The following is a 12,500-nucleotide window of genomic DNA, read 5'->3' on the forward strand; positions in this document are numbered from 1 at the left end:
CTTCTTACATCCCCTTCCACTGTGTGTGATCCCCTTACCTCCCGTTCCACTCTGTGTGATCCCCTTACCTCCCGTTCCACTGTGTGCGTGATCCCCTTACCTCCCCTTCCATTATGTGTGATCCCCTTACCCCCCTTTCACTGTGTGCGTGATCCCCTTACCTCCCCTTCCACTGTGTGCGTGATCCCCTTACCTCCCCTTCCATTATGTGTGATCCCCTTACCTCCCGTTCCACTGTGTGCGTGATCCCCTTACCTCCCCTTCCATTATGTGTGATCCCCTTACCCCCCTTTCACTGTGTGATTCCTTTCCACTGTGTGAACCCCTTACCTCCCCTTCCACTCCTCTCAACGTGTAGATGATAATCATCATCATCATCATATTGATCATGAGCACCACACTTCCTCATGTAGAGCTCATGTTTTTTCATGATCGTACACGCACACAAACACGCACATACGCACGCGCGCACACGCACGCACGCACGCACACACACGCACGCACACACACACGCACGCATGCACGCACACACACAAATACACACACCCACAGAGCCAATAAGTAGTTTGGTCTGCAGGTCTTGAAGACAACTTGTATTCTGGCAGTGAAATAAAATGTGATTTACAGTCACACTTGCATTACAAATACGTTCATATATATTTGTATGGAAAGAATTCGCTAACAGCTAGTTAGGCAATACAGATATGTACATCAGGTGATATCTTTTCATTTCTCATTGTAAAATGTTGATGATCCCCTTACCTCCCCTCCCACTGTGTGTGTGATTCCCTTACCTCCCCTCCCACTGTGTGTGATTCCCTTACCTCCCCTTCCACTGTGTGTGTGATTCCCTTACCTCCCCTTCCACTGTGTGTGTGATTCCCTTACCTCCCCTTCCACTGTGTGTGATTCCCTTACCTCCCCTTCCACTGTGTGTGTGATTCCCTTACCTCCCCTTTCACTGTGTGTGTGATTCCCTTACCTCCCCTTCCACTGTGTGTGTGATTCCCTTACCTCCCCTTCCACTGTGTGTGATTCCCTTACCTCCTCCCTTCCACAGTGTTATCTAATGCGTAGAATAATGGATGTCTGTTCTACCGATGTGATTCGGATCAACCTTTTTATCATACAAAACACCACAGCGGGCTACCATCCAACAAAGTGCAACACCGGTGGCGTCTATAATCAAAAGTGCGACATCCATATTAATTCATATACATACATATCAACCTTTACCCCCCAAACAGACCATTTCGTTCTTAATTTTGACGTGCATTTAAAGAATCTGCTACAGAGTTTGAGTCTACACATATCAAAATATTATGATTCGTTACTTTGTTAATACAATAAAAAAAAAATTAAAAAATAGTCACACACACACACTACCAGTTTATGGTCTGTAATGCTCGAAGAAAATTCATAGTTCCTAGCAATGATAGATCGTAATTTACAGTTACATTTGCATAATAAACAATTATATGTATTGTACAGAGGCTAAGGTAGATCACCCATTTCATGTCGAAGGCCGGTATCAGAGAGTACTCGGCAAGCGAGAAGAATAGCGAAATTTCTTATTTTCTGCTTAAATCATGTTTACCGCAACATTTTCAAATGCAACGTCGGACACTTAGACATTTCGTGAATGTCTGTGTAGAAGCACTTGATAAGCAGTCTTTATCACACAAAATCACTCTTCACAACATGTAAGGATCAGCAGATCAACCACAATCACTTGCCACAGCCGACAGTCGAGTCCTTTCTCAAAACACATCTTTGTAACGAGTGACATCAAATCAAAGTTGTCAATGTTAAAGACGACTGTAAAGCTATTTCAGGGCTATGTACAATTATGTCCCATTACGAATGGCAAGGTAAGACTCAGATGATTGTTTCAAAGCAGAAGTGCTGTTTGTAAAACAACAGTAAGGAGAGGTGAGGCCCCGTTTCAGCGTGGTGTTGTGTCCTGGGGAAAGGCACTTTACTCCGGTTTTTCCTCACCCCAGGTGTGAATGGGTACCCGCGGACGTATATCTCTATATCTCTCCAGGTGTGAATGGACGTATATCTCCCTAAGTGTGAATAGACGTATATCTCTATATCTCCCCAGGTGTGAATATACGTATATTTCTATATTTCCCCAGGTGTGAATGGGTACCCGCGGACGTATATCTCTATATCTCCTCAGGTGTGAATGGACGTATATCTCTATTCGCGGACGTATATATCTCTATTCATAGGTTCGTGGTGGGTACCCGACTTCGGTCAGGAAAGGTTAAAAGAGGCGGAAGTAGAGGTTTGGGTCCCTCCTCTCCCATGCCCAGCACCAGACACAGTGGACATGAAATCACTGCCCGAATGCCTGTAAAAGGCGTGAGACCTTTAACTTTAACCCTTTGAAAGAGAGAGGTTGAGCACTACTGTTGATACAATGTTCTCATGGCACATCGTTGCCGACGTGATAATCAAGGACAAGACTAATGTCAATTTCAAGCCAGTGAAAACGTTATGGTAGAAGTAAAGTGGTGAAACGAAACAGGTCTTGTGAACCAAATAACAACATGGTCATCTGACCCATTTATCATCTTACTATTTCGAAATGATTTTTTAGAGAAGAACAGAACTGGCTATTGAAAAGTTTGGCATGGCTGAATAATAACATTAAAACTACAAAATCTCGACAAGTTAAAAATAAAATAAAAAATCTGCTCGACTGTGATTCGAAACTGTAACTGTGTTTTTAAAATTTCGATGAATGGGACAAAAAGCAAAGCAACAGCACTGTGATATTGGAAATGATCAGCATGTCCCCCCCCCCCCCCTCTCTCTCTCTCTTTCTCTTCACTACTGATACAAGATATCAGGATTACTGTCATACAAGGTATCAGGATTATTGTCGGCCTGAAACACGTAAGCGGGTGAACAATTGTACTGGTTCCAGAGGCGAGTCAGCACCACGTTGGCCAGACGGTCCCCTGCCGCATTCTCCAGGAAGCGGAGCACCAGCACGCTGTCATGGCTCAGGTAGCTCAAGGCGAAGCGGGAGATGTCGGCACGGCGGGTCCTGTTGATGTCCGGGGACAGGATGGCCAGGTGTTTGGCCACCAGGGCACGGCGGTTGGCGGGGACGAGCAGCTTGCGGAGCCAGTACTGGTAGCTGTAGAGGTTGGCCAGCAGCAGGCCTAGCAGACAGAACCACAGCGCCACGAACACTTTCTCGTTGTACATGTTGATGGGCAGTACGCACTGTACTGTGTACACGTGCACGTTCTGCATCTGCCGCACGCGGAAATCGCACAGGGTTTCCTGTGGGAAGGCGTACATCTCGGGAACCTCGTCGTCCCACACCACGGCCCTGATCAGCTCCGCTCCCCAGGACGTGTAGTCCATGTGCAGGAAGAGGCCCAGGGCCGGGAAGCTGAGCACCACCACCACGAGGGACAGCAGCCGACTGCAGAGGAACAGGCCCGTCTGGTAGGTGCCCACGTCGCTGCCCAGCGGGAACACACCCAGTACTGACACCGCTTTCTTCACAGACACCCACCCGGGGTGGCCCGCTCTAGCCGCTTCATTCTTCGTCAGGTTGAAGTCCATCTCAAAGGCGATGTTCTCGCCGATCTCCTCATCGTCCTGATCGGGGTTCATGGCCAGCTGCACGGCCTTGCGGATGTTGAGGCCTTCCTCGCCCTGACACAATCACTTCCTCGTTAACTGGAGGGAAGAAGGGGGTGTTGGGGGTGGGGTTGGGGGGTGGGGGGGGGGGGGGGCGCATAGTTATACAGGTACCTGAACATCCAACTGAAGGGAAGGAATGGTGCTGGGGGCATGGGGAGTGGGGGGTGGGGATGGGGGTTGGCACTGTGCACATCGTTATATAGATAACTGAACATCCAACAAAAGGGAAGGAATGCTGATGGGGGAGGGGTGGGGGTGAGGAGGGGGTGGGGGGGGGGGGCGAGGAGGGGCAGGGGTCAGGGGGGGCGCATCGTTATATAGATAACTGAACACCCAGCCGCTTTTGGTGATACAGGGTGTAAAACTTCAGGAAAAACAGAAGGACAGAAGGTCTTTGATGCCACACTGTTACCGTTACATCATTTAATACCATCGCATCTCATTCATTCATTCATTCATTTATTTACTCAATTATCCACTCATTCATTCATTCGTTCATTCCGTCGTTTATTCATTTATCTATCTATTCACTCATTCATTTATTCATTCATGCACTCACTCCCTTACCCACTCATTCATTCATTTAATTATTCACGATCACGATGACGATGTTGTTCACTGCCCGAGATTTAAAAAAAAAAAAAAAAAAAAAAAAAGACGGACCATGACCATGGAAAACAATGATGACGATGATCGTCGTAATGACGATCACGACAATGCCCGTGTGAGCGGTACCCGTGGACGGGGACTGACCTGGAGGGCCTCCCAGAGGAAGCTGGGCAGCCTGAGGACAGCGGCCAGCAGGAGGAGGATGAAGGGCACAAGGGGGTAGAACTGCATCTCCCGCTTCTGGACCTCTTCCCTCAGACCCTGATCCTGGGGAATAGCGTCGTCCTGCACACATTAACCAGTTCCACTGAGACTGAGATGATTCATTCATTTAAGGCCGTAGCCCCATATGAACTGAGACTGTGATGATTTCTTTATTTAAAGGCCGTAGCTCCATATGAACTGAGACTGTGATGATTTCTTTATTTAAAGGCCGTAGCTCCATATGAACTGAGACTGTGATGATTTCTTTATTTAAAGGCCGTAGCTCCATATGAACTGAGACTGTGATGATTTCTTTATTTAAAGGCCGTAGCCCCATATGAACTGAGACTGTGATGATTTCTTTATTTAAAGGCCGTAGCTCCATATGAACTGAGACTAAGATAATTTCTTTATTTAAAGGCCGTAGCCCCATATGAACTGAGACTGTGATGGTTTCTTTATTTAAAGGCCGTAGCTCCATATGAACTGAGACTGTGATGATTTCTTTATTTAAAGGCCGTAGCTCCATATGAACTGAGACTGTGATGATTTCTTTATTTAAAGGCCGTAGCTCTATATGAACTGAGACTGTGATGACTTCTTTATTTAAAGGCCGTAGCTCCATATGAACTGGGACTGTGATGATTTCTTTATTTAAAGGCCGTAGCTCCATATGAACTGAGACAGATGATTTATTCATTTAAGGCCGTAGCTCCATATGAACTGCGACAGATGAATTATTCATTTAAGGCCGTAGCACCATGTGAAGAAAAAGGCGGCAATACAAGTGCACCAATGAGTCGTGACCTGGGTACGGCCCGGCCCCCTTGGAGTGTAAGGAGGTAATTCGGGTTCATTCTGTAACCTCTGTCTCTCTCTCTCTGTCTCTGTCTGTCTGTTTCTCTGTGTGTGTCTATCTCCGTGTCTCTGTCTCTGTCTGTTTGTCAGTGTGTGTGTGTGTGTGTGTGTGTGTGTGTGTGTGTGTGTGTGTGTGTGTGTGTGTGTGTGTGTGTGTGTGTGTGTGTGTGTGTTCTGGCCTTTCCTATGGGATTAAAAAAAAGAAATACTGGACAGCGTATGTATCTCCAGTGAGTCTTGAAGGCCTTGATTCACTTGTTGCACATGTCGGAACATGTACAACATGTGTGTGTGTGTGTGTGTGTGTGTGTGTGTGTGTGTGTGTGTGTGTGTGTGTGTGTGTGTGTGTGAGAAAGTGATATATATATTTTTTTTTTATGGGGGGTAGGGGGGGACGGATGGATTGGTGTAATTTGCTGACAGGCAAACTGTTTAAGCTGAGACTTCACACACAAGTCCTGAACGATGGGTGATGGAACAGGTGAGTAGTTGATGTAATGTATTGGATGAGGCCAAACCCGCAGTCAAACGTTCGTCGAAACGATCATTACAGCGGCTGATAGAACGATATTTAAGATGAGAAAGGTCGACGATTTTTTTGCGTACAATATATTCCAAAGAAATATCATGAAGGTCCATGCTTGTTTAAATTCTGTTTATTGATGGCATCCTTTGATAATTATGTCGTACGTAATGTCGCATTGTATTTATATAGAGCTTTTTTTAAAGTAAGAGAAGCATTATCATCATAATTTCTTTAGTTTAATTGTGACAACGTGGAATTGTTCACTGATAGTGATAAGAAACTCTAGGGAGAGCTGGACAGTACAAGGTCTTCAGAGAAGAAGCCCCCTCCCCCCCCCCGCCCCCCGGCACCCCTCCCCCCCCTCTCCCCTCTCCCCCTCGCTCCCCCCCCTCACCCCCCCCACACACACCCCCCCCCCACCCCCCCGCCCTTCCCCACCGTCCCCTCCTCAGTCAAGCGTCCCGGCTCTTAAAAGTTTTAATTACGGTATCAGTTTCCAGGTATTAAGTCATGTGCGGACCGGCCTCTCTACGCTGCACCAACTAACAAATAAATAAATAAATAAGGAAGAGATGTCTGGCCGTCCAAGGATGAAGGTGGCAGAATGGATAAGACGCTCATCTGCCAATACAGAGATCGTGAGGGTCTGGATTCGAATTCCGCTCTCACCCTTTCTCCCAAGTTTGACTGGAAACTCAAACTGAGCGTTTAGTATTCGGACAAGACGTGACAAACCGAGGTCCCGTTGTGCAGCATGAACTTAGCGCACTGATAAAGAACCCATGGCAACGAAAGTGTTCTCCTCTGGCAAAATTCTCTGGAATAAATCCACAGTGATAGGTACACAAATATATGCATGCACTCAAGGCCTGACTAAGCGCGTTGGGTTGTGGTGCTGGTCAGGCATGTGCATGTTGTGTGGAGTGTATGGATTTGTCGGAACGCCTTGAGAAACTGAAACCGAAAGTAGAACTGGAACTGGAACTACCTGACCGTCACACCAACGCGCTGGTCAAACCTTAAGGGTCGGTAAGCCACTGGTCAGCCACTGCAACCATCACATCACATCACAACTGACACAGGCCGTCAACACAAATGTAGCCGGTTGGGCAGGATTCTTTCACCACGTCAGCACCAGTTTTCGTCAAGGCTTTATTCAGGACAAGACGGGGAACATATCGGGACTTGGGTAAAGGGAACAGGAGAGCGGGGGGTTAAAGGGCAAGGGACTGTCCTCGTGAAAGGCGGGAAATAAATAAATAAATGAATGATTGATTACCCTGTGGACAAAACAACAAAGTCCTCGTAAGCAAGCGTACAGTAATGTCTATCGACGTTCATTCACTCATTCACTCCAAACATCACTTTACCAAATATTTCACATGAATCTACAATTGTTACAAACGTGTGATAAGACTAAACTATCCCATTAATTGAAATGAGCAATTGCTTCCCAATTCGAAATTGTCTAATTTCTTAAAGATATTTATATAAATCCTAGCAACTTCAAAACGTTCAGTTAAGATTAACTCGGTTATTCAAAATAATTGCAAATCCGTTCAAATGCATAACATCTAAACTCAAAATAAACTGATAGAATAATATTAATAAGGAAATACAAATAGCATTTACATTTTGGTATCAATTTCTCAATGCTAGAAACGCTTACTGTAAAGTACGATATATTTCACTCACCCTATCAGGTTGACAGAGGCCCGCACACACACTGCTGTTGCCTGTTCTCTTTTTTAAAGCTAACTGAGAACTGATGATATTGGTTCTACAAGGAAAGGGTAGGAGAACTCACTTCGTAAAAACATATCAAGATGCAGCACATCCACCCTACATGATTATTATTTTGCACGTGAAGTTATCATGCTAAAGCTAACACGGGTCATAAACGTGCACTCACTCACTCACTCACTCACTCTCTCTCTCTCTCTCTCTCTCTGCGGGGCAAAGAGGACAATTTCACCCTGTTACATCCTCCCCTGGCCAATGAAATGACGTCCCGTCATTTACTTACAAATGCGCTTGACCAGTAATTATTTGAATCTTAAGATATAGATTAAAACGTAGTATTTCAAAAATGCCGTTTTTCACAGTTATTGAATAAATCACAGTTCGAAACTTTTCAAATCAATGCAAACAAAAACTATGCAGCCTAAACACAAACTGTACAGCCTAGACAAGTGATATCAGTTTCTCAAGAATGATCTTTTTGGAAGATTTTCCTTCTGTCTCTTTCATCAGCTGTTTGAGAAATGTTAATTTCCGTTCAGTAAATGTCCACCCAGAAATTCCCAAGCCTGCCGTGTCTTGTTGTGACAAGATGTAGTCCCCAGATGTCATCCAGCGTGGGGGCCGTCTGTGACGAGATGACCGTCTCAGGGGCGGAGCAGTGCTTTCCTCTTCAACAGCATCCACAACACCATCTCTGCTTCCTTCCTTATCGCCGCTTCGTCCTGAACCCGAGACACCTTCCTCCTGAAGGCCACAGTCGTCACCGTGTTGTCTGAGGTCCTGGACTTCCTGCGGTATGCCACCTCCTCCCAGCTCGGAAGAATCAACTCTTGGTAACTCAGGAGTTGAACGCACATCCTTGCGCTGCTGAATGCAGACTTCGAACTCCAGATCCTCTTCACTGTCAGTATCTACTGTCGCTGTAGATACATGCGGATTTGTGTTCTCTGGGTGGCTGAAACGTTGTGTCTCTATCTGGTCCGTCTGATCAGTTTCTCTCTTCTGCTGCTTCTTTCGTCTGGGTTTGGGGACAGGACATTGTGAGATTTCTTTCTCATGCTTTGGATTTGGGAGTCTGGGCTTTGGAATTGGTGGATTTGGGACTGGGAGTTTTGGGACTGCGGGCTCTGTGTTGGGTTCTTCTGGGACAGAGGACTGTGCTTCATCAGTATCCACTGACAGGTGACCAATTGGAAGCAAATGATTCCTGTGCATGGTCCGTTTACGTTTTTCGTCACTGTCTGGATGCACCACATACACAGGAACGTCAGGGTTGGGCTGAGACTCCACGATATACGCTTCTTCTTCCCATCTGTCTGACCCGTGTTAGCTTTAGCATGATAACTTCACGTGCAAAATAATAATCATGTAGGGTGGATGTGCTGCATCTTGATATGTTTTTACGAAGTGAGTTCTCCTACCCTTTCCTTGTAGAACCAATATCATCAGTTCTCAGTTAGCTTTAAAAAAGAGAACAGGCAACAGCAGTGTGTGTGCGGGCCTCTGTCAACCTGATAGGGTGAGTGAAATATATCGTACTTTACAGTAAGCGTTTCTAGCATTGAGAAATTGATACCAAAATGTAAATGCTATTTGTATTTCCTTATTAATATTATTCTATCAGTTTATTTTGAGTTTAGATGTTATGCATTTGAACGGATTTGCAATTATTTTGAATAACCGAGTTAATCTTAACTGAACGTTTTGAAGTTGCTAGGATTTATATAAATATCTTTAAGAAATTAGACAATTTCGAATTGGGAAGCAATTGCTCATTTCAATTAATGGGATAGTTTAGTCTTATCACACGTTTGTAACAATTGTAGATTCATGTGAAATATTTGGTAAAGTGATGTTTGGAGTGAATGAGTGAATGAACGTCGATAGACATTACTGTACGCTTGCTTACGAGGACTTTGTTGTTTTGTCCACAGGGTAATCAATCATTCATTTATTTATTTATTTCCCGCCTTTCACGAGGACAGTCCCTTGCCCTTTAACCCCCCGCTCTCCTGTTCCCTTTACCCAAGTCCCGATATGTTCCCCGTCTTGTCCTGAATAAAGCCTTGACGAAAACTGGTGCTGACGTGGTGAAAGAATCCTGCCCAACCGGCTACAAAATGGCGCCCAATAAGGGACAAGACGGGGAACATATCGGGACTTGGGTAAAGGGAACAGGAGAGCGGGGGGTTAAAGGGCAAGGGACTGTCTTGGAGGTGGCATACCGCAGGAAGTCCAGGACCTCAGACAACACGGTGACGACTGTGGCCTTCAGGAGGAAGGTGTCTCGGGTTCAGGACGAAGCGGCGATAAGGAAGGAAGCAGAGATGGTGTTGTGGATGCTGTTGAAGAGGAAAGCACCGTCTCAGGGGCGGAGCAGTGCTTTCCTCTTCAACAGCATCCACAACACCATCTCTGCTTCCTTCCTTATCGCCGCTTCGTCCTGAACCCGAGACACCTTCCTCCTGAAGGCCACAGTCGTCCACCCTACATGATTATTATTTTGCACGTGAAGTTATCATGCTAAAGCTAACACGGGTCATAAACGTGCACTCACTCACTCACTCACTCACTCTCTCTCTCTCTCTCTCTCTCTGCGGGGCAAAGAGGACAATTTCACCCTGTTACACAAACACTGACACAGGCCGTCAACACAAACACTGACACAGGCCGTCAACACAAACACTGACACACAGGCCGTCAACACAAACACTGACACACAGGCCGTCAACACAAACACTGACACACAGGCCCTCAACACAAACACTGACACACAGGCCGTCAACACAAACACTGACACACAGGTCGTCAACACAAACACTGACACACAGGCCCTCAACACAAACACTGACACACAGGCCGTCAACACAAACACTGACACAGGCCGTCAATACAAATACCGTGTGGAGACAGTGCGGTGGAGGGGGGTGGGGGTGGGATATAGGGGCCAGGTTGGGGAGACAGGGGAGAGAGGTGTGGGTGGGTCAGAGGGTGCTGATGGCATGCACCCATCTGTGGTACGGGAGCTGGTATGTTTTTCACCCCCTCCAAAAGTCGCACAGGGGCAATGCCAGATTCACACAAACACAAGTGGTGTGCGTGTGTGTGTGTGTGTGTGTGTGTGTGTGTGTGTGTGTGTGTGTGTGTGTTGCCAACCCAAAATATAATTTCACGGGGAGTCGTTTGGAGCGATACCACTGGCCCCAAAATGACTCCCTTCTTTTTTGTTTTGTTTGTTTGTTTGTTTGTTGTTGGTTTTTGGGTGTATTTTGATTATTTTTAACATCATATGGAGTCATTCTAGTTCTGCACCAAAATGACCTTCAAGGTTTGTTTTGATTTCTCAAAATGCCGTGTTATAACTTGCATTTTTGTGGGAAAAAAGATATTCCATTGAAAGAAGAAAAAAAAAAGGGAGGGGGGGGGGGGGGGGGGGGGAGGGGTAGTTGGTATATGGCATAAGCCGGAGTAAAAACAAAACTGCCTGCCTTGAAAATACCTCCCTGTGGGATATTTCGGGAAGGGAGTCAAATGGTGCTTGGGAATCATTTCCAGGAGAGAGAGAGAGAGAGAGAGAGAGAGAGAGAGAGAGAGAGAGAGCACGTGATACTCACGTGATGGATGACGAACTGTTTGGACACCCAGCAGAGACTCTTGGTGAAGTTGCACATGGCGTCAGTCGTCTCTGCGGGGCACCAGCATTCGATGGGCTCCCCGATCAGCTCCACCCAGGTCAGAACGGCGCCGGTGAGGAGGAGGGCGTGAAACGTGACCACGGAGGACAGCACAGTGGCCGGGTCCTGGCCGCGGACATTGAACGCCCTGTAACTCGGACATACCCAGATAATAATGATAACAATGATAACAGTAATGATAATACCCACAATAATAATGATGATGGTGATGATGACAATAATAATGATAACAGTAATGATGATGATGACAATAATAATGATAACAATGATAACAGTAATGATAATACCCACAATAGTAATGATGATGGTGATGAGAATGATGACAATAATAATGATAATAGTAATGATGATGATGATGGTGATAGTAATTATAATAATAATATTAACAGTAATGACAATACCGACAATAGTAATGATGATGATGATGATGGTGGTGATGATGATGATGATAATAATGAAAATGATAATGATAATAATTAATAATTTTATAGCGCTAAATCTTGTTCAGAGGCAAATCAAAGTGATATGTGACATGGATATTATACAGCGTGTTTCCTCGGTCAGAAACCAAGCTCTAAGCGCTTTTTACAACATGGAGTCATTTTGCACAACAGGCTGCCTACCTGGCAAGAGCCGACTGACGGCTGCCATTAGGCGCTCATCATTGGTTTCCTGTGTCATTCCATTCGGTTTCATTCACGCACACACGCACAGACAGACAGACACAGACAGACAGACAGACAGACAGACAGACAGACACACACACACACACACACACACACACACACACACACACACACACACACACACACACACACACACACACGTATTTCGTTTACCCCCCAGGGCTAAATCGGAAAAAAAACATTCAAAGTTTTTGTGCAGAAATCAATAGCCTTGTAAAATATAATTCCATTTGTATGTTCCTCCTTCCCTCCCTCCTTCCCCAACTCTCTCTCTCTCTCTCTCTCTCTCTCTCTCTCTCTCTCTCTCTCTCACCATCTTTGCATGTATGTATGTGTGTATATATCTCTGTCTGTCTGTATGTTTATCTGTCTGTCTGTTTGTCGGTCTACCTGTCTGTTTATCTATCTATGTTTCTCTCTCACAGAGCGTGGAAACCTGGAAACCGGAGTAGGTATATGTGCAACCAAAGACTGCAACGACGGCCATATTTTTATTATTTTTTTTTT

General features: G+C 45.6%; 1 protein-coding gene across 2 annotated transcripts in view; it reads right to left on the reverse strand.

Moving 5' to 3' along the window:
* Window positions 1–697: 697 nt before the first annotated feature.
* LOC143281012 (innexin unc-7-like) overlaps window positions 698–12,500 on the reverse strand; it is a 16,176-nt gene continuing 4,373 nt past the window's right edge. The window contains exons 2-5 of one of the 2 annotated variants that reach the window (XR_013055085.1): window positions 11,227–11,434; window positions 4,426–4,566; window positions 1,045–3,684; window positions 698–1,014 (exon numbers count right to left, since the gene is read on the reverse strand). Coding sequence is in view for 1 of the 2 variants with exons in the window: in XM_076585899.1 (XP_076442014.1) it covers window positions 2,842–3,684; window positions 4,426–4,566; window positions 11,227–11,434 (1,192 nt within the window). In the remaining variant the exon portion in view is untranslated. Of the gene's footprint in view, window positions 3,685–4,425; window positions 4,567–11,226; window positions 11,435–12,500 lie in introns of both variants that reach the window. The other variant, XM_076585899.1, reaches the window with a different exon arrangement.

Source organism: Babylonia areolata, chromosome 1 (assembly GCF_041734735.1).
Source record: "Babylonia areolata isolate BAREFJ2019XMU chromosome 1, ASM4173473v1, whole genome shotgun sequence".
Taxonomy (NCBI): domain Eukaryota; kingdom Metazoa; phylum Mollusca; class Gastropoda; order Neogastropoda; family Buccinidae; genus Babylonia; species Babylonia areolata.